The following is a 19,746-nucleotide window of genomic DNA, read 5'->3' on the forward strand; positions in this document are numbered from 1 at the left end:
TTGGACAGAGACTGCTCACATTCTGAGCGAGCGGTCACCGGCAGCAGCACGAAAGAACCTCATACCTCCAACCAAAGCATCCAAAACCCGCGGGTTCCTTAAGATCAACCTTTATTTCCATCTAGCCTTCATCCATGCGATTCTTCAGGCTTACCTTCAAGTGCTTTGTGGACTGCTTCTGAGACACCCTCACAGGCTACTGATTGCGACGCACTGAAAATATTCCATCTTGAGCTTTAGCCTGACGGAGAACCATTTTTAAAATATCAGCGAACACTGTCGATACAAGATCGTCCCAAAGAAAGAACTGAAAAAGACGGCAATTTTTAAAACGCGCGCTGTCCATCGAGCCGTTATTTGTAATTTATAGGGCTAGCCCTTCTGCTAGCCACTACCCAGCATGACGCCAGAGCTAAGAGACCATGACCAAAGTAAGGATTAATTTAAGGGTTAATTATCTAAGTTTTTGTTTTATCTGTCAGCTTGTCTGTCTGCTGATTTGTCTGTCTATCAGTCTGTGTATATGTCTAAATATGTAGATTTGCCTGTTACAGAGGCCACCGCCGAGGTTTTACACAGACATTATGTCTAATCAATTTAGTTATTTTCATGTAGGCTAATGTCTTGTACGCCAATGAATCTTGCAGTGTAACTAGCTAGCTGAGCTGGTTTGCTTTTGACGCACATGTCTGACAGTGATGACAGAGAATTGAGGCTGAGAATTCATATTTTCCTGCCAAACCATCAGAGCATTTTGGCTTAGAATACTAGAAAAGGAATCAAATTAACTTTCGCCCCTGTTGTTTTAGGATTTGTACGAAAATGAAAATGCTGTTCATTTAACCCGAGGCAGCAAGGCTATATTCATCAGCATCTACATATTAAAAAATGCTAAGAAAAAACAGGCTGTCAGAGTGCACCGTTTTTTTTGTTTGTTTTTGTACTTCACAGTATTTGTAAACTAATCGACATTGAAGTCCAACAGGAAAGGCTGTACTCTCTCCCTCTAATTCTTCCATATCCCTTCAAACCGCTCTAAGCTGGATTCAGCTGCTTTATAGACCTCCTCAATGCAGAATGACCAGTGTCATTACAGGAACTCAGCAGATCAATAAGAATAGCCTAAAGTAGAAATAGTAAGGCTGTGTTTGTTGTGACTAGGTAGTGCATGACATACAGTCATCTCATGACTCCACTCTCTTGTTATTTCTGTCCTTCAGAGAATGAAGAGATGTGTCAGGAGGACAGAAAGAGTAAGGAGGGGGAGGCCGAATGCCCCCTGGTGGGGACAGCTGGGGGTTGTCACACTGAGGTGTGTGAGCCGAGTCCAGGCTCAGGGTCAGCAGACAGCTGTGTGTGCGACCCCAGGACAGTCCTGGGTCACTCTGACAGACAGACATGGAGCAGTCAGATGGACTTTATCATGTCTTGTGTGGGTTTCGCTGTTGGCCTTGGCAACGTCTGGAGATTCCCCTATCTCTGTTACAAGAATGGAGGAGGTGAGCCCTTGAAGATCCTCACACATATATACAATTACACATATATCGCTGCTCCAGCCCAGCATGTCCAGGTGCAGTAGTAAACAGAACAAGCTAATCATGTAAGAAAGCATGTCTGCTTAAGCTGAGAAGTGGGCAAAACGTGGGCAAGGAGAGAGAAGGGCAGACATGGACCATCATGACTGTATGGTCTGGATTTAACAAGGCCTGAAGGTGACAGTGGGTTCTTTCTTTTTCTTTATTTCAGCCTCTGTAACCCTCCATAATAACTTTAATTGCAACTACACAATATATTGCTTGTTAATTATTGTTGCAGAATTATAAGTAATATAAATAAAGCTGAATTATGCTAGTGAGCTGTCTTATGAGTGGCTGTGGTGTGACTGGGCCCAGTGGGCTTAGGCTCACTCACTTTTGTTGTTGGCCCATCCAAAATGACTGCTCAACTGTACATGAAGCTGAATCTCAGTAATAAACAAACCAACAACAAAGCTGCAAAATATTTTCACATTTTTGACATCCATCAATCAAAATTGTAGTTTAACCAAAACTATGAAGTGATTTGCTAAGGTTTTGACAGCAGAGTAAGATAAAAGCTCATCATACAAAAAACAAAGCTTTAACCTTAAATATAAATTGGAAGCATATTCAAGCATCTTGCTTAAAGCACCAAAGCAGCCAACCATAAAGTTAAATAAATACTGTAACTTGTTATTTAGTTCTGGATGTAGCACAATCATTTACAAGCTCATTAAATCTGAAGGTGCAAACGGCTGAATAATACAGACAATTTGCGCGCCTGTTTGATGTTAGTTATGTATGATAATAAGTTAGATGTTTTTCCTGTTACATGCGAGTTTTTCTCTTCTGAAGTCGACACTTATGGTTGAAATTTGGTTCATCTCATGTTGCCATAATTACCATTATTCTCTGTATCTCTTCCTGCCTGTCTGTCTCACTCTACCCTTTCAAATTATCTTGTGACCCTGGGATGAAGTGACATCTTGCTTTAACGCACATAGATACTGATAAACTGAACTACTTAACACAATAGTCACTTTGTTCACATTAAGGTTGCCATCTCCAGTGACCTTCAAAGATGCACAGAGTCATCTCTCTCAGGGAGATAAACAGTGCATATTTTTGATGATATGGCCATGTTGTTTTCCTACAGAATTTATCAGGTGGTATTATTATATTCAGAACCATTTCCTTTAGTTCAGGATAAGCTGGCTGTTTGTCATGACAAAATCAAACACTAAATCCTTATTTAGCAGAGTAGAAGTACAATTTTAGGGATTGTAATAGATGCTTTAAAGTGCTGTTTAGGGGTTCAGCATGAAGGCAAGCAGTTCTCTTTTTAACAGCAAGATTTTGTAGTAATACAGAAAAACCCAATCCCAAATCAGTTTGTAGCTGCATGTTTTTTTTCTGGGGGGATAAAACTGCAGTTTTGTAGAAGTCATATTGTTGATTTGTGGTCTAGTAGAGTGCTTTAGCAGTTTGAGCAAGATAGTTTAGATGGCCATCTCAAATAAAATGCTGCCATTTAAAATAGCTTATATGAATACAATTTTAAGTTGGCCTCAGCCAATACTCAAGGTTTTAGAATTGGTATGGGAAAAGAAAAAGTGGTTTGGTGCCATCCATAGTTGCCATCTGGTCGTGCATGAGATATATATTGTTTGGTTTCTAAAAGTTCCTTTAGCTTTCAACCCAATTTCACTTTCACCCAACAATTGCTGCATGAGATGTGTTTTAGGATGGTCAGAACATTTCTTTTTTTAGGTCAAAGCATTCTTACTGCAGTTGTTTCAATAGCTTGGCAGGTTTTGTTGCAAGTTATAAAGGCCAAATGACCCAGAGACCAGTTTATGGAATTGCATGTAAGGATTTTGCTAGTGGTAGGATTCAGATGGCATGGTTATTACAGGACTTTGACCAGGCCGCAATTTTGTCTTTACCACAGAGGTTTGTGAAATAGTGAATTTCATAACCAGCTTCCAGTCATTCCTAAGCCAGCTGAAGAGAGCCTTCAGTGCATTGAGGTCATCTACTTCTCCCTGATTTCCTCTTTTACACTTTCTTACTCTCCATTTATTTCTAACTCAATCTGATATTACCCTCCTTTCATCTCTGTTTACTCTTTATCTAACTCGTTGTTTTCTTTCTGACATTGTTTCCATCTTTCTACTTCTGTCCTCTGCAAATGCATTCCTTATAAGGTGATGGTTTTAGCTGTGCTTAGACAGAGAGAGGGAGAGAGAAATAGAGGAAGGATGCATGACTGTCAACAGTTATTACCCATAAAACTAGATGTTTTGTATATGTAATGGTAATAAACAAGAGTCACCTTAGATTTTTACTTTAACTCTTGACCACTTTTAATTTCAGGGATGCTTTTGGGCATTAGCCCCATACAATCCTAGGCTTATTACAAACTAAGGCTTATTATTCAGTAACTACAGGAAATTCAGTGCAAACTGGTTCAGCTGCTCTTAGAGAATATAAGCATGTAATAAAACTTTTGGCCTACCTAGTGAGCCTAGTGAGTTTTTAGTAATGGAAGGGTTGTGGGAATGTGAACTGAAGTGTAGATTAATAGAAAAGAGAAGTGAAGAATTGAAAAAGCCAAGAATAGAAAACACCATAAACCCTGTAAAAACCCTGTTCTATAAGAGAGCCAACACAAATGCACCTGAAAAGAGATAGACAGATGGGATTATTGTGGGATTAATCTGCATGAAGCATGTAAACATTTACTTTTCTGTCTTAAAGAAAGGGCTGGGCAACATGACAATGATATGTTATTATTATTGTTATAAATTACATCACATATGCTCTCTTAGTATATCGTGGGTATTGCCAGTACCTCTAAAACAATTAACTACTACATTATAAAAAAAGACAGATTTAGACTAGAGCTTTCAATGCTGGTGCATTTTGTTTATTCCAACTTTTTAGCAGTCTGAAGTTAGCAACAAATTTTGGTAAAGTGTCTTCATTGTATATATATTTGCCATATCATCCAGCCTTAAATTTAGGTACATAAAGGGCATTTTTCCATGGGGTAGTACGACTACAAATCAAAACCCGGAAATAGCTATACCTTTGTTTTCCACTGCACAACAGAATCATGAAAGTAAGTGGTCTTTTCTTTAGCTTGTGGAGTCACATGATTTGTTATAGAAATCTATCATTAACGTTGCACAAACAGTAATACCCATAATGGTGCTTCATGTTAAAGATTTTGCTTTTAATGCATTTGGTTTTATGTGAGAGTCACAGACAGACAGGATGTCACTAATTTCTGGCTAGCTAGTAGTAGTGGGCGATATGCCAGTTGAATTTCTTGTTACCGTTACGCCAGTATGCCACAAATAAGCCTGGATAATGCAATGTACCTACAGTGCAAACCATGCTAATTTTAATGGGCTCAATGTATGGAAGCATATTCTGGAATTCAAATTCAAGTTCAGTCTATCTACAACTATCTGTCTGTTTATCTAGGAAATGCATATTCAGATTAAATTCAGAAGTTAATATGAAATAACAAAACGTTTTAAACATTGATTTTGGTGTGACTCTGAGATATTAAAAATGGAATAACAATCACTCATTTGCAAATGAATTTCAGTACTTCAGCTCTGCCAAAATGAAAATGCAGTTGCAAAATCATTTGCAATTGCGTTTTCACTGTCAGCAAGGCTCCTTGTCAGACAGTCGGTGGCGTGTGTGGGGGGGATGCACATATGACACAACTGACTTGAGAAATTCCATGACACTAAAGTTGGTTTCTTATTTGCTTTTCCCGTTCCACCTTAAGTGATGCACCCATTATATTGAGGTGCCTATAAAAATGTCATAATGTAACTACTGCTCCATTTATAGTGGAACAGAAAAATCTAACAAAAAGCTGGTAAATAAAAAGCCAGATGTGAAACAACATTAGAATTTTTTTTTCCAGGACTGTGGGGGTAGTGTTAAATAGCAATATTGACTTAGGTTTATGTATGTGTTGTTTAGTTTTGTATTTACTATAACGGGGAGCGTGGAGGCAGACACATATGCAGAGATAAGCGACCTTTATTATGGGCAAATCCAGGGTCATTGTCAAAAACGGTTATAGAGCCAACGTGAACAGATTAGACATGATAAATACCACAGAACCTCAAACAAAGAACCCAACACGAGAATACAATAGACACATCCAACAAACAACAATTCAAACAAAGACCAGCGAAAACACGGGGCTTATAAACACAGGGATAACGAGATACGGGCGGAAAACAGGTGGCAACAATCAGGGGCGGCATCCCAAAACAAGGGGCCGGACTAGGATTGAAACAAAAAGCAAATGGACTAAACCAAAACAAACGCACATGGACTGGACTGGGAGGGGCCAATTGTGACAATTTAGTTTTGCACAATAAAATATTTGATATTAACTTTGTCTAAAATCCACTGTTAACCTACAAAAAAGGTTTACTTTAGCATTTTTAATTGTTTTTAATTGAAATTAAATATATACCGTACTATAAACTGATATTGATAACTTGTGACCTATGTGTAGTCTACACAGAGTAGATTGATGCCCATTCAGCTGTCCATTCAGATGTCCATTTGATTTCTTGCTCCTTTACAGCCTCTCTTTAATACTGTGTATTTATTTGTATGTTTGGGAGATTTGGCTGTGTGTTTAGCAGTCATGAGCTGATGTTGCCACAGTAGTGGCACAACATAGTTGCTTGCACAAGAATGTTAATTGACCGTGAGGTCAAACGTCATACTAATGACTCATGTCAAGGACACCACCAGCTGTCCATACCTACACAGTGCAGATGTAAAACTTCCTTACCCTTCACTTTCTTTATCTGTCTACCACCTTTTCTGTCCTACCCTTATCCTTCACTCTGTCTCTGCACCTCTCTTGACTATGAATGATTAATTGAGTAACTCTTAGTAACATAAGTACTTAGCCTGTAAATAGTGTTGGTATGCTCTTGGTATGTGACTATTAACAGCAGGACATCAGCTGGTCTTTTTAGTGTGAACAAGATTATTTGATGTAAAAGATAGTACATAGAAGCTGGTCTTTTATGTTTCATGCCTCATGTTTGATGACTCGTGATGTGTTTGTATGTGTGCGCAGGTGTGTTTCTGATCCCGTATGTTCTGATGGTGTTTGTTGGGGGCATTCCAGTGTTCTTCCTGGAGATTGCTTTGGGACAGTTCATGAAACAGGGAGGAGTCTCTGCCTGGAACATTGCACCCCTTTTTAAAGGTACAGAGCTTATGTCACAGCTTGATCTCTCTACCTTGATCTCTCACCTATACATGCTCAGCCTCTGAATGTGTTTTTGTAGGGTTGACAGAATTACTCAATTAAAATTCATTACTTAAATTATACAAACACAGGAAAGCTAGTAGCATTCATGTCACTGTTATGTGCATCACAGAAAGCACACCTACACCAGCTTGATGTCATTAATGCATGTATATTTGTAATTAACACAAATTTCATGTATATGAAGTAAAAGTAATGTTTTTCTGTTACAAATTGCATGAAAATAGAGATATTAATAGAGATAGATATTAGATATTAATAGATATTAATAGAGAATGATGAATTGGCTATGTACTGGTATTGGCTGATATTTTTCTAACTTAGCTGATCATGGAAGCTGATCAGTGATATACAACATGTGAGCCATGTTTCATCCAAAGGTGGCAGAATGTAACTGCTGCATCATTTAAATGAAAAGTGAAATGGTCAAAAAAGATAGAAAGCTAACTTCAGCCTCGTCATACACTATATTGCCAAAACTATTCACTCACCCATCCAGATCATTCAAGTAAGGTGTTCCAGTCACCTCCATGACCACAGGTGAATAAAAAATCAAGCACCTAGGCATGCAGACTGCTTCTACATTTGTGAAAGACTGGGTCACTCCATGTAAAATGACAGTAGATACTGAGGCACATAGTGCACAGAGGTTGCTACAGATGGTGTGGGGTTGTTTTTCAGGAGTTGGGCTTGGCCCCTTAGTTCCAGTGAAAGGAACACTTAATTCTTCAGCAGACCACGAGATATTGGACAATTTCACGCTCCCAACTTTGTGAGTTTGGACAGTTTGGGGACGGCCCCTTCCTGTTCCAACATGACTGCGCACCAGTGCACAAAGCAAGGCCCGTAAAGACATGAATGAGTGAGTCTGGCATGGAAGAACTTGACTTGCCTGTACAGAGTCCTGACCTCAACCTAATAGAACACCTCACATGCGCTTCTGGAAAAATGGTCAAAAATTCCCATACAAACACTCCTAAACCTTGTGGAAAGCCTTCCCAGAAGGGTTGAAGCTGTTATAGCTGCAAAGGGTGGGCAGACATTAAAAACTATGGATTAAGAATGGGTTGTCACTCCCATTTCATATATGTGTGAAGGCAGAGGAGCTAATACTTTTGGCAATATAGTGTACCTATTTCACTGATAAAAAACATTTCTTCCGAAATATATTACATATTCAGCTCCTGTTTCACTGTGCGAATTCACTCCCAGTGTGAATGTGCAGTGCTGTAATTAACGCAGTTTGTTGTCAAAGCTTTGAGGATTCGTTTTTGTTAGCACAATGGCATGCAAGTGCTAATCTTAGTTTTGCTTACAGTGTACTCGCACTAGATTCATGACCTGCAGCTTTGGTAGGGGCCAAAAATAAAAATAAAGTATAGAATTGCAAAAGTGACTGTATGTAAACCTTGTTTTTTATCGCATAATTAACAGTCCATCCCTGAAGTGGGAAAAGTGTCCTGTTAGCTGCACCGATATTTCAAGTCAACTCAAATGTATTTGTATAGCGCTTTTTACAACTGATGTTGTCACAAAGCAGCTTCACAGAATTCCAGTAAAGAAAAAGTTTTAACATGAATGTAAAAACCCCCAGGTGAGCAAGCGTGTAAGGGGGAGCGAGGAGGCGGATGCACACGCTGAGATAAGCGAGATTTATTATGGGCAAATCCAGGGTCATTGTCAAAACGGTCCAGTGTCAAAGAGCCAACATGGAGAAAATGGGGTTCAGACATGACAGACCAGAATACAATGAAGCCAACACATACACATACAATGAATTCAAACGAAGCCAACAAACAGAACGATACATCGAACAAAGACTGGCAAACACAAGAGGCAAACACAGGGCTTAAATAACAGGGAAAACGAGGGATAGGTGCAAACAATCATGGGAGGAGTTACAAAACCAAAACACGAACACATGGACAGGACTGGGAGGGGCCAACCCCCCAAAAAACCAGAAAACAAAGACAAAACCAAACTAGACAGGGACAGACACAGAAGCCAGAGCAGAGGCAGAAACGGGCACAGAGGCAGAAACGGGCACAGAGGCAGAAACGGGCACAGAGGCAGAAACGGGCACAGAGGCAGAAACGGGCACAGAGGCAGAAACGGGCACAGAGGCAGAAACGGGCACAGAGGCAGAAACGGGCACAGAGGCAGAAACGGGCACAGAGGCAGAAACGGGCACAGAGGCAGAAACGGGCACAGAGGCAGAAACGGGCACAGAGGCAGAAACGGGCACAGAGGCAGAAACGGGCACAGAGGCAGACACAGAACGAGAGCGGGCAACAGGAATCGAAGAAGACACGGGAACAGAAACGGGAGACACAACACCAGACACAGGAACAGACGAAACAGACAAAAAACGAAGGGAGGACGAGGAGGCACAACACAAAACGACGCCGAACGAGAGACGACCGGAGACACAGGCTGAGGGAAACAAGAACGCAAGACAGACCATGCAAAAGACAGGGGAAGAGGCACCAAGACAGACACAGGAACAGAAACAAGTACAGAAACAGAAACAGGAACAGAAACAAAAGGAGACACAGGAACGGGAACCACAACAGGAACGGGAACCGACACAGACACAACAGTAGGGAACAGGACAAAACCAGGGACCGAACAGGGCAGAAACAAAGGAACAGAAACAGACACAGGAGGCACAGAAGGACCACGGGGAACAGAGACAGGATAAACGGAAGGCCCAGGGGGAACAGACACAGGCGAGGGCGGGATGGGCGGGAACAAAGGGGATGGGCACCCTGTCCACGGGGGCAGGCGGGCCTGCTACGACGTCCACGGGGGCAGGCGGGCCTGCTACGACGTCCACGGGGGCCGGCGGGTCCGGAGGCGCGGCGACTGGCGGCGGATCCGGAGACGCGGCCACGGGATCAGAAGTGCCGCGGGTTGCGGCCACAGGATCAGGTTTGCCGCGGGGTGCGGCCACGGGATCAGGAGCTGCGGCTAGGGACAGTGGCTCCAACCTGGAGGAACACACAGACACAGGACCCACCCAGCTGCTCCCAAGGCTCACTCGAGCAATTGGCAGCTCGCAGTGGCGCTTGAAAGCAGGCCGAGTACCATAGAACGGGTTATCTGTATGTTCCAACCGTCTAACCACGTCTTGCGCTGCAGGTCGCTCCTCTCTGCAGCGTTGCTCAAGACGGGCAGACCCAAGGCGCTTACCTGTGCAGGAAGGTCCTTTGCCTCCTTACGAGACTGGCAAGACGCTCGTGTTCCCTCAGCGCCAGGGGATTTGTTGTCTCCGGCTTGGTGGCGTTGGGAACTTGGGCTGTTTAGAAACAGCCGGAGTTTTGTCCCAACGGAACAACCATATGCCGGAGTCTCGCTTACCTGCTGCGTCCTGTGGTGGCCGGCCTTTCTGTAACAGGGAGCAAGGAGGCGGACGCACACGTTGAGATAAGCGAGATTTATTATGGGCAAATCCAGGGTCATAGTCAAAACGGTCCAGGGTCAAAGAGCCAACACGGAGAAAACGGGGTTCAGACATGACAGACCAGAATACAATGAACAACACAGAGATTCAAACGAAGCCAACAAACAGAACCATACATCAAACAAAGACCAGCAAACACAAGAGGCAAACACAGGGCTTAAATAACAGGGAAAACGAGGGACAGGTGCAAACAATCATGGGAGGAGTTACAAAACCAAAACACGAACACATAGACAGAACTGGGAGGGGCCAACCGTGACAAAGACAGTGATAGTAGCAAGGAAAAACTCCCTCAGAACTAAGGAAGAAACCTTGGGAGGAACCAGGCTCACCAGGGGGGACCCATCCAACCTCTGGTCAAACTACCTACAAGTGATTATACTACTAATATTAATAGCAGTAGTATTAGTAGTAATAATAACTAGGAGTCCATGAAAACTTCAATTTAGGGTGGGCAGCTAGTCCAAGGCAGGTAGCGTTAGCTGGGGCGTGGGCAGCTGGTCTGAAACGGGTAGCAGGAGAGCTCAACAGTTAGTTGTCCTTCAGTGTCCGGCCAGACAGGTGGGCTGTTGCTGAAAAAAGGCAGGGAGATGGAATTAGTTTTATTCTGTTTGTTTATATGTAAAACAGGGAATGTGAACATTTCCAGAGTGTGGCTAATGACTTTGGCAGATCTGACTATAACAGCTTAACTAAAAGGAGAGAACCAAAAGGACACACAGACACGGGAGCCCTCTGAAACAGTTTGGCATCCCTCCACTCCACCGTCCACAAACCTGAGTGGCCATGTGCAAGCGGCAGAACGACAGCATCAGTTTACCATAATTTCTGTGTCCATGGACCCATAAATCCATCACCTTTATCTAAGGGGGAACAATTAACTACCAAATGCTAAACTGAACAAGTGAGTTTTTTTTTTTTTTTTGCCTGTCACGATTGGCCCCTCCCAGTCCTGTGCATGTGCTCCTGCTGTGTTTACTTCCCAGTCCTGTCCATGTGCTTCTTTGTTTTGGTTTTCAGTCCTGCCCCCTTGTTTCGTGACTCCGCCCCTGATTGTCTCCACCTGTGTTTCCAACTGTTCCTTGTTTACCCTCTTGTATTTAAGCCCTGTTTTTTCCCCTGTGTTGGTTGCAGGTCTTTGTTTGAATTGTTGTTTGATGTATGTATGCATTGTTGTTTGGTGTATGCATGCTTGTTGGATGTACTGTTTGTTCTGTTGGAATTGTTTGTCTGTTTTGCGGTTTCGTTATGTCTGACTCTCGTGCTCTTCGTGTTGGATATATGAACCTGGACTGTCATGACCACGACCCTGGATTTGCCCTCAATAAAAGTTGCTTATCTCAGTGTAAGAGTCCGCCTCCTTGCTCCCTGGCGTTGCAGGGGCTTTATAAGAAAAGGCTCTTCCCCCAGCTGCAGCCTTATGAATTCTAGGAGCTATTAAAAAGCCAGCACTCTGTGATCTGGGTAATTGTGATGGCTCGTAATAGGAAATAAGGTCTTGCAGGTACTCAGGAGCGAGACCATGTAGGGCTTTATATGTTAATAAAAGTGAAGTGATGATAAAACTGGACTGATATGATCAAATGTTCTAGTTTTAGTGAGTTTGCTTAGATTCCTGCTTGTACATCCTGACAGCAGTGTGTTACAATAGTCTAGCCTTGAACTTATAAAGGCGTGTACTACACTGTGTGCACAATTATTAGGCATTTAAGCAGTGGTACAGGAAGAATCTGCATCTTTTAAAAAGACAATGATGTTTATGCAGGAAAAAGCTCCATCACATGCATTCAAGTACTCCTCTGCATGGCTAGCCAGTAAAGGTGTTAAAGATGAAAAACTTACGACGTGGCTCCCTTCCTCACCTGACCTGAACCCAATTGAGAACTTGTGGGCAATTCTTAAACGGGAGATTTACAGTGAAGGAAAACAGTACACCTCTCTGAACAGTGTCTGGGAGGCTGTGGTTGCTGCTGCACAAAAAGTTGATTGTCAACACATCAAGAAACTGACAGACTCCATGAATGGAAGGCTTATCACTGTTATTGAAAAGAAGGGTGGCTATATTGGTACTAAGGTACCAGAATGTAACTGCTGCGCCATTTGAGGTAAAATGGGAAAATTCGAACAAGAGGCTGGTGAAAAAGGAGCTGTTTTCAGCTTCATTGGGAGTTGAAAGGCATGATAAGAAGAAGGCTATTTGTGCATGACAGGCAGGTAACATTAACTTACATTTGTTTTGTTATTTTGCAGAACCAGTAAATGAGTATCGTTTTGTCCCATTTGCTATACCACCATGTCTGTGGTAGCTAATTCTAATTGGTTAGCTTTGCAAGAGTAATTATAGCGACAGTTTGCTAACTGTGTTTTGTCTGTACAGCATTTGCAAAAGGTTTTAAGGCAATAAAGATCTACAAAAGTATTGTTCTTTTTCACATGAACTTGGGGCATGGAGCTTCTGAAGGAGCACTGAAGGGAAGGCTGTATTTGTTTTGCTGTTGAGTTCAAATCTTAACAATCGTTCCTGAATCGCCTACTATATCTTTGAATGTGGCATCCAGCACCCCTTCGATCTGTGTCTCCTTGGCCAAAGTGGTATCGCCCCCAAAAACACAGATTCAACAGAGGTTTTGTTGAACTGAGACAATTAACCTCAGTTAAGAGACCAGCAAGCCCCTCTGATAATGTTCAGAGGCTTTACTGAAGGATTTGCTGTAAGCATACATAAATAAAGAATATGCCATTTAAATGTCAGTCCCAAGCTTCAGATGTCTGTGGTTAAGTAGAGCTGGTCTAAAGAGCATTAAATCCAGTGTGAATGTACAGTGCTATTAGCATGGCACCAACACTGAAATTCCTATAGAAGCAAAAGTGTTAGCTTTAGCTTAGCTTTATTAGCTTTATTGTAGCGGTTACAGTCAGACTATTTATAAAGTAAAGGTTTCTGCATTAAACAATGCTATATAATGAAATTACAGTGCAAGAGTACAACATGATTTAGTCAAAGCAGCATTTCAGGTTCCACAAAATAAAACGAATAAACCTACTTATGTCAACATATTCAAGGGAACAATATGTAATACTGACAGCAGGTGTTTAAAATAGTTACTGCAGTCCAAAGTCAAATACTGGAGAGAATTGTCTGCCCCTGCCCCTCCCCAGACCTAAGCTCACATCGGTTGCCAGGTTAAGGAGACATCCTGCATATGAACAAGCTCAAGACATGCACAACGTTAAACTTTGACAATAGCAAGTTATAACACATCATACACTGTAAGTTGATGAGCTAATGCATACCTTTGCAATGTTTTTATTTTTTGCAAATTATAAGCCAGCTCATGTGAATTTTGTGAACTTTTGTTATCAAAATAAATAAATAAATTTTATCAAGTTAGTATTTTATAAAGTTTTATAAAGTTTATCCGTCTGAACATTAAATATCTTGTCTTTGTATATATATATATATATATATATATATATATATATATATATATATATATATATATAAAGAATACAATGATTTGCAAATCCTTTTCAACCTATATTCAATTGAATACACTACAAAGACAAGATATTTAATGTTCAGACGGATAAACTTTATTGGTTTTTGCAAATATTCACTCATTTTGAATTTGATGCCTGCAATATGTTCCAAAGTAGTTGGGACAGGGGCAACAAAAGACTCGGAACATTCCACAGGTGAACAGGTTATTTGGAAACAGGTGTCATGTTGGTATAAAGGGAGCATCCCTGAAAGGCTCAGTCGTTCACAAGCAAGGATGGGTTGAGGTTCACCACTTTGTGAGCAACTGCGTGAGCAAATAATCCAACAGTTTAAGAACAACGTTTCTCAATGTGCAATTCCAAGGAATTTATGGATTTCATCATCTACAGTCCATAATATCAAACGATTCAGAGAATCTGGAGAAATCTCTGCAAGTAAGCAGCAAGGCAGAAAACCAACATTGAATACACGTGACCTTCAATCCACATTACCACATGGGCTCAGGAACACTTCAGAAAAACACTGTCAGTGAACACAGTTCGTCTGTCCATCTACAAGTGCAAGTTAAAACTCTGCCGTGCAAAGTGAAAGCCATATATCAACAACACCCAGAAACTTCTCTGGGCCCAAGCTCATCTGAGATGGACTGACGCAAAGTGGAAAAGTGTCCTGTGGTCTGACGAGTCGACATTTCAAATTGTTTTTGGAAATCATGGACGTCGTGTCCTCCGGGCCAAAGAGGAAAAGGACTGTCTGGATTGTTATCAGTGCAAAGTTCAAAAGCCAGCATCTCTGATGGTGTGGTGTTAGTGCCCATGGCATGGGATCTTGCATATCTGTGAAGGCACCATTAATGCTGAAAGGTACATACAGGTTTTGGAGCAACATGTGCTGCCGTCTAAGCAACGTCTTTTTCAGGAACGTCCCTGCTTATTTCAGCATGACAATGCCAAGCCACATTCTGCATGTGTTACAACAGCGTGGCTTCGAAGTAAAAGAGTGCGGGCACTAGACTGGCCTGCCTGCAGTCCAGACCTGTGTCCCACTGGAAATGTGTGGTGCATTATGAAGTGCAAAATACGACAACGGAGAGTCTGGACTGTTGAGCAACTGAAGTTGTTGAAGCAAGAATGGGAAAGAATTTTACCTACAAAGCTTCAACAACGTGTCCTCAGTTCCCAAACGCTTATTGAGTGTTGTTAAAAGGAAAGGTGATGTAACACAATGGTAAACATGCTCCTGTCCCAACTTCTTTGGAATGTGTTGCAGGCATTCAAAATGTGTTGCAAATTCAAAATGAGTGAATATGTGCAAAAAACAATAAAGTTTATCCGTTTGAACATTAAATGTCTTGTCTTTGTAGTGTATTGAATTGAGTAGAGGTTGAAAAGGAATTGCAAATCATCGTATTCTGGTTTTATTCTTGTTCTCCAACTTCATTGGAGAGCTTCATCTGTTTTAGAGTCTTTCTCTGCTCTAAGCTCTCTCTGTCCTTTGAACTGAAATGTAAAAGGAGAACATATTGGCTGTGGTTGGAGAAGCCAGTATTTCAACATAAAACAATCTTTGATGGTCATTTTGTGTTTTAGTCCAATAAATACATTACATACTGTTCCTTTAATTACATAACAAAAATCTACAACATATCTATGTTAGCAGTTTGACCTCTCAGATGTATACAAAATAAATATAATTTGAAATGAATGCACTAGCAGCGGCAGCTATGCAAGACTGGAAAACTGGAACCAGGAGCCCAGTAACATGATGTTATTCTAGCTAGTGTTCCACGTTTGAAGTATCTTCAAACTTAATAGAACAAGATAAATGGTGTTTGACATTTATTATTTGCCATACCTTTCACTTTCTCTCTGTATCTCCATCTTTCTCTCTCCAGGGCTAGGCTTGGCATCAATGGTGATTGTGTTCTTCTGTAACACTTATTACATCATGATCCTGGCGTGGGGCTTGTACTTCCTGGTTCACTCCTTCACTTTCCATCTACCCTGGGCCTCCTGTAGCCATGAATGGAACACCCCCAACTGCACACTCGACTTCAGTCGGGCCTGTTCTAATCACACGTTCCTCACATCCTCTGCTACCTTGTCCTCACTGCTTAACATCTCCTCCCTCAACACCAGTGGCAGCTGCTTGGAGCCGGAAGGCATGCGTTCACCTGTCATGGAATTCTGGGAGTAAGAGTTCTTTGAGGATCTCAAAATGATGGGCAGTTCAGCAACAAAAATATTCAACAATCTCTCTCAGTATGTAGAATAGGCTGTAAGGCTAAATAGGATTTTAAATGGTGAAACACTATTGGAATTGCAATTTAGTCAAATTGTAGGCCTAGAGGTGATTATATTTTTCATTACCATAATAAATTATTATTGTAATGAACATTATACTTTTCTAAACATATTGTGGGTATTGCCCATTCTGACCAACTGCATTTACAATTAAAAATGTTTTTGTGCGGCGGCACAGTGGCCTGGTGGGTAGCGCTGTCACTTCACAGTGAGGTTGGCCTGGGTTCGATTCTCTGGGCGGGTGACCAGGGTCCTCTCTGTGTGGAGTTTGCATGTTCTCCCTGTGTCTGTGTGGGTTTCGTCTGGGTTCTCCGGTTTTCTCCCACAGTCCAAAGACATGCAGTTAGGCCAGTTGGATATGCTAAATTGCCCCTGGGTGTGAATGTGTGAGTGACTGTCTATGTCTGTCTGCCCTGCGATGGACTGGCGACCTGTCCAGGGTGTATCCTGCCTTCCGCCCGATGACAGCTGGGATAGGCTCCAGCACCCCCCTGCGACCCTCACGGAGAAGCGGCTTGGAAATGGATGGATGGATGGATGGATTTGGTGCTATGTATATTAAATGTTAAAAATAATTTTTGATGGTAGTTTTTAAATATGCTGCTACTGGTATATTGTGTCTGTGAGTGAAGTAAACATAAACATGTCTTTAAATATCACATAAATATCATTACATTTTGCTATATGCAGGCCTAGATCCTATCATAGAAACTGGCCCTGTATGACATTATGTATGACATAGCATTATAAAGACGTTATTGGCCAAGTATACCTGCATGTTACCAGGAACTCTAACAAATAGATAAATTAATACAAAGACATTCACAAGAGGATATCAGAAACATCATACACTATGTTATAGAAAAAGAGCCACATTTTTCTCTTTCAGACGGAAGGTCCTGCGTCTCTCTGGTGGGTTGGATGAAGTGGGTGATATCAACAGCCACATGGTGCTCTGTCTGCTGGCGACGTGGGTCATAGTGTATTTCTGCATCTGGAAGGGTGTTAAGTTTACTGGCAAGGTAAGGGTGTACAAATTAAAACTGTTTGTTTTGACAGTGGGCACAGTTCCTTTGTCCACCCTCTAGGAGGTCAGTTGACCAGTTGGGCATATTTTAAATAATTAGAACTAGAAGTTAGAAACAGTGACCAACTCTGCTTGCACACAGAGGAATTAGACATCCACATTTAATCCAGCCGTGCAGTGAAACACCCACATACTTGCACACTAGTGAACACACACACACTAGGGGTGAGCACAATTGCCCAGAGCGGTGGGCAGTCCTATCCACGGTGCTCTAGGAGCAGTTAGGGGTTAGGTGCCTTGCTCATGGGCACTTCAGTCATGTCTTATTGGCTCAGGGAATCGAACCAGTGACCTTCCTGTCACAAGGCTGGTTACCTAACCTCCTGCCCACAACTGCCTGTTTATTCATAAATGAATAAATAAACAAGTAAATGAATAAATAAATGTTTTTAATTTTGAAATATATTTCACAAGTACAATACAGCAAATGTAATGTATACAGGGCTTCTAACAATAGCTAATTTTCAGATGTGGTTCCTAGGCTTTAAGAAGGAAATGGAACATACATACACTGAACACAGTGAACAGTTTTAAAGCATAGAGTGATTTGTGAGAATGTAGCCATTAGGTGGATTTGTGTACATGATTGATCAGTTATTTTCATGTGAAGAAATGTTTATTTCATGAACCCACTCATGAAACTTGTTTACACTTGCTCATATACAAGGTAGCAGAGTAGTAGGAATGCTTTGGTGTCTGGCAATTCTAAGCACTCTTAGTTAGAAAAGATGCCTCTGAAATCTTTGTACTTTGTTTTACGTTCTAAGTGATTCTCATACACTTTGTTCATATGCCAGAACACTGGAACTTAAAGGAGTGAGGTGTGTGTGTGCACATATTCTTGATTTGACCCTGGTGATACAGTCAAAGAAATCAAAGGTCTCATACTCAGAACAAAGGCCCCAAGGTTGGTTGCAGTTAAGCTGATTAATGTGTGTGTGTGTGTGTGTGTGTGTGTGTGTGTGTGTGTGTGTGTGTGTGTGTGAGAGAGAGAGTGAGTGTGTCTTTTGTCTCTAAGTCAGGAGACATATTTCTTACTTTCCATTCTAAGAAATGCAGTTTAAGAAAGTTTTCACTGTATTTAGCCTCAGGGCACAGCTGTGATTAGTGTACATGTGATATGCTGTTAAGGCTGCTGCCAACCAGATTTAATCCCGGTTAAAGTTTGTTGAACCGTAAAGAATGTATGTCTGGAAATGATTTTCAATCAGAAAAAAACAGGTGCTTATGTACATGTTCTGATCATTTACGTGTGCATATCTTTGTGTGTTTATGTGTGTGTGATTTTAGGTTGTGTACTTCACAGCTCTCTTCCCATATTTGGTGCTGGTGGTCCTGTTTTTTCATGGAGTCTCACTGCCAGGAGCTGTCAGTGGAATCGTTTACTATCTGAAACCAGATTGGAGCAAACTCAGAGATGCACAGGTCTCAGAGATGCGTATGTGTGTGTGTGTGTGTGTGCATGTGTGTGTTTGTGTGCGTGTGTTTGTGTGTGTGTGTGTGTGTGTGTGTGTGTGGGCCAGACATAAATGAAATTGAAGCACAACATTGTATCCATGACTTTGACATATCCAGTCTTGCCAGGTCTGACGGGCTTGTGCAGTTTTAAAAGGATGGCCAGGGTGGCCAGTCTCTTCTCTTAAATCTTATTGGACACCCCAGATGCCACCCCAAAATTTCTGCTGTATCATTGACTTTGAGTTCACTGTGGGTCAGGTATTCGCACCTTTATAGAAAGAGTTGTTTCGCTATCAGTGATTGGCAGAACAACTGTCTAATCTTTCTCCACCCCCACCACCCCATCACCCCCTACTTGCACATTCACATTACAAATATGTCTTGTCTGTCACACTTTGCCTTTAAGGGGAAAGTAGATTAACGATTTGACCTGCACAACAACTGTCCAAGCTCTTTTCACCACCACAACCCCGCTCACACATTCACATTGCCAGCATACTAAAACTCTCTGCCACCCCTGGTTAAATTGTGTAGATTAACCACTGCCAACAGGTAATGCTAAATTTTAAAATGAACCCACGCATATGTGCTAACATTAACAGATATGAAATATCACAGACATGGTTATACAGTACTTCGCTTTATTGCTAACCACTTGAGTAACAGCAGAAAATGTCATGCAGAGATAAACTAGTGTTTTAAACACCTGTAATATACTAAATGAAATAACTGAAGTTTGGGGGTGGGGGGCTGGTATCAATCTTGAAACCTCTTCTCCTTCCAACATAAAGGCCTATAAATTCCTATATATATTCCATTTCCTGTAACAAAGTTTTGACAGTCACCCCATCTCCTCCCTGTTCCTCAGTTCTATCTGTTAGTCCTAACATCACGCCAAAAAAAAGGGAAAGGGGGAAGCTATGTAATATGTAGTTTCCCTACATACATGCTGTGACGTACTGTTTAACTTTCATTTTGGGGCATGTTCATCCACCTCTCATCCACCTCTCACACAACGGAGCTATTCTGAATACAGCTGTAAACTATACTGCTATGAGACAGTGTGAGAGAGAGAGCATGACAGACA

At 41.6% G+C, this 19,746-nt stretch overlaps 1 protein-coding gene across 1 annotated transcript in view; it reads left to right on the forward strand.

Moving 5' to 3' along the window:
• Positions 1-19,746, forward strand: part of si:ch211-117c9.5 (sodium- and chloride-dependent creatine transporter 1) — a 30,770-nt gene continuing 11,024 nt past the window's right edge. Inside the window, exons 1-6 of the mRNA XM_017723547.2 lie at positions 1-431; positions 1,221-1,499; positions 6,652-6,783; positions 15,706-16,003; positions 17,004-17,136; positions 18,492-18,626. Of these exons, the coding sequence (XP_017579036.1) occupies positions 401-431; positions 1,221-1,499; positions 6,652-6,783; positions 15,706-16,003; positions 17,004-17,136; positions 18,492-18,626 (1,008 nt within the window). The 5' untranslated portion in view covers positions 1-400. The remainder of the gene's footprint in view (positions 432-1,220; positions 1,500-6,651; positions 6,784-15,705; positions 16,004-17,003; positions 17,137-18,491; positions 18,627-19,746) is intronic.

This window comes from Pygocentrus nattereri, chromosome 9, assembly GCF_015220715.1.
Source record: "Pygocentrus nattereri isolate fPygNat1 chromosome 9, fPygNat1.pri, whole genome shotgun sequence".
NCBI lineage: Eukaryota > Metazoa > Chordata > Actinopteri > Characiformes > Serrasalmidae > Pygocentrus > Pygocentrus nattereri.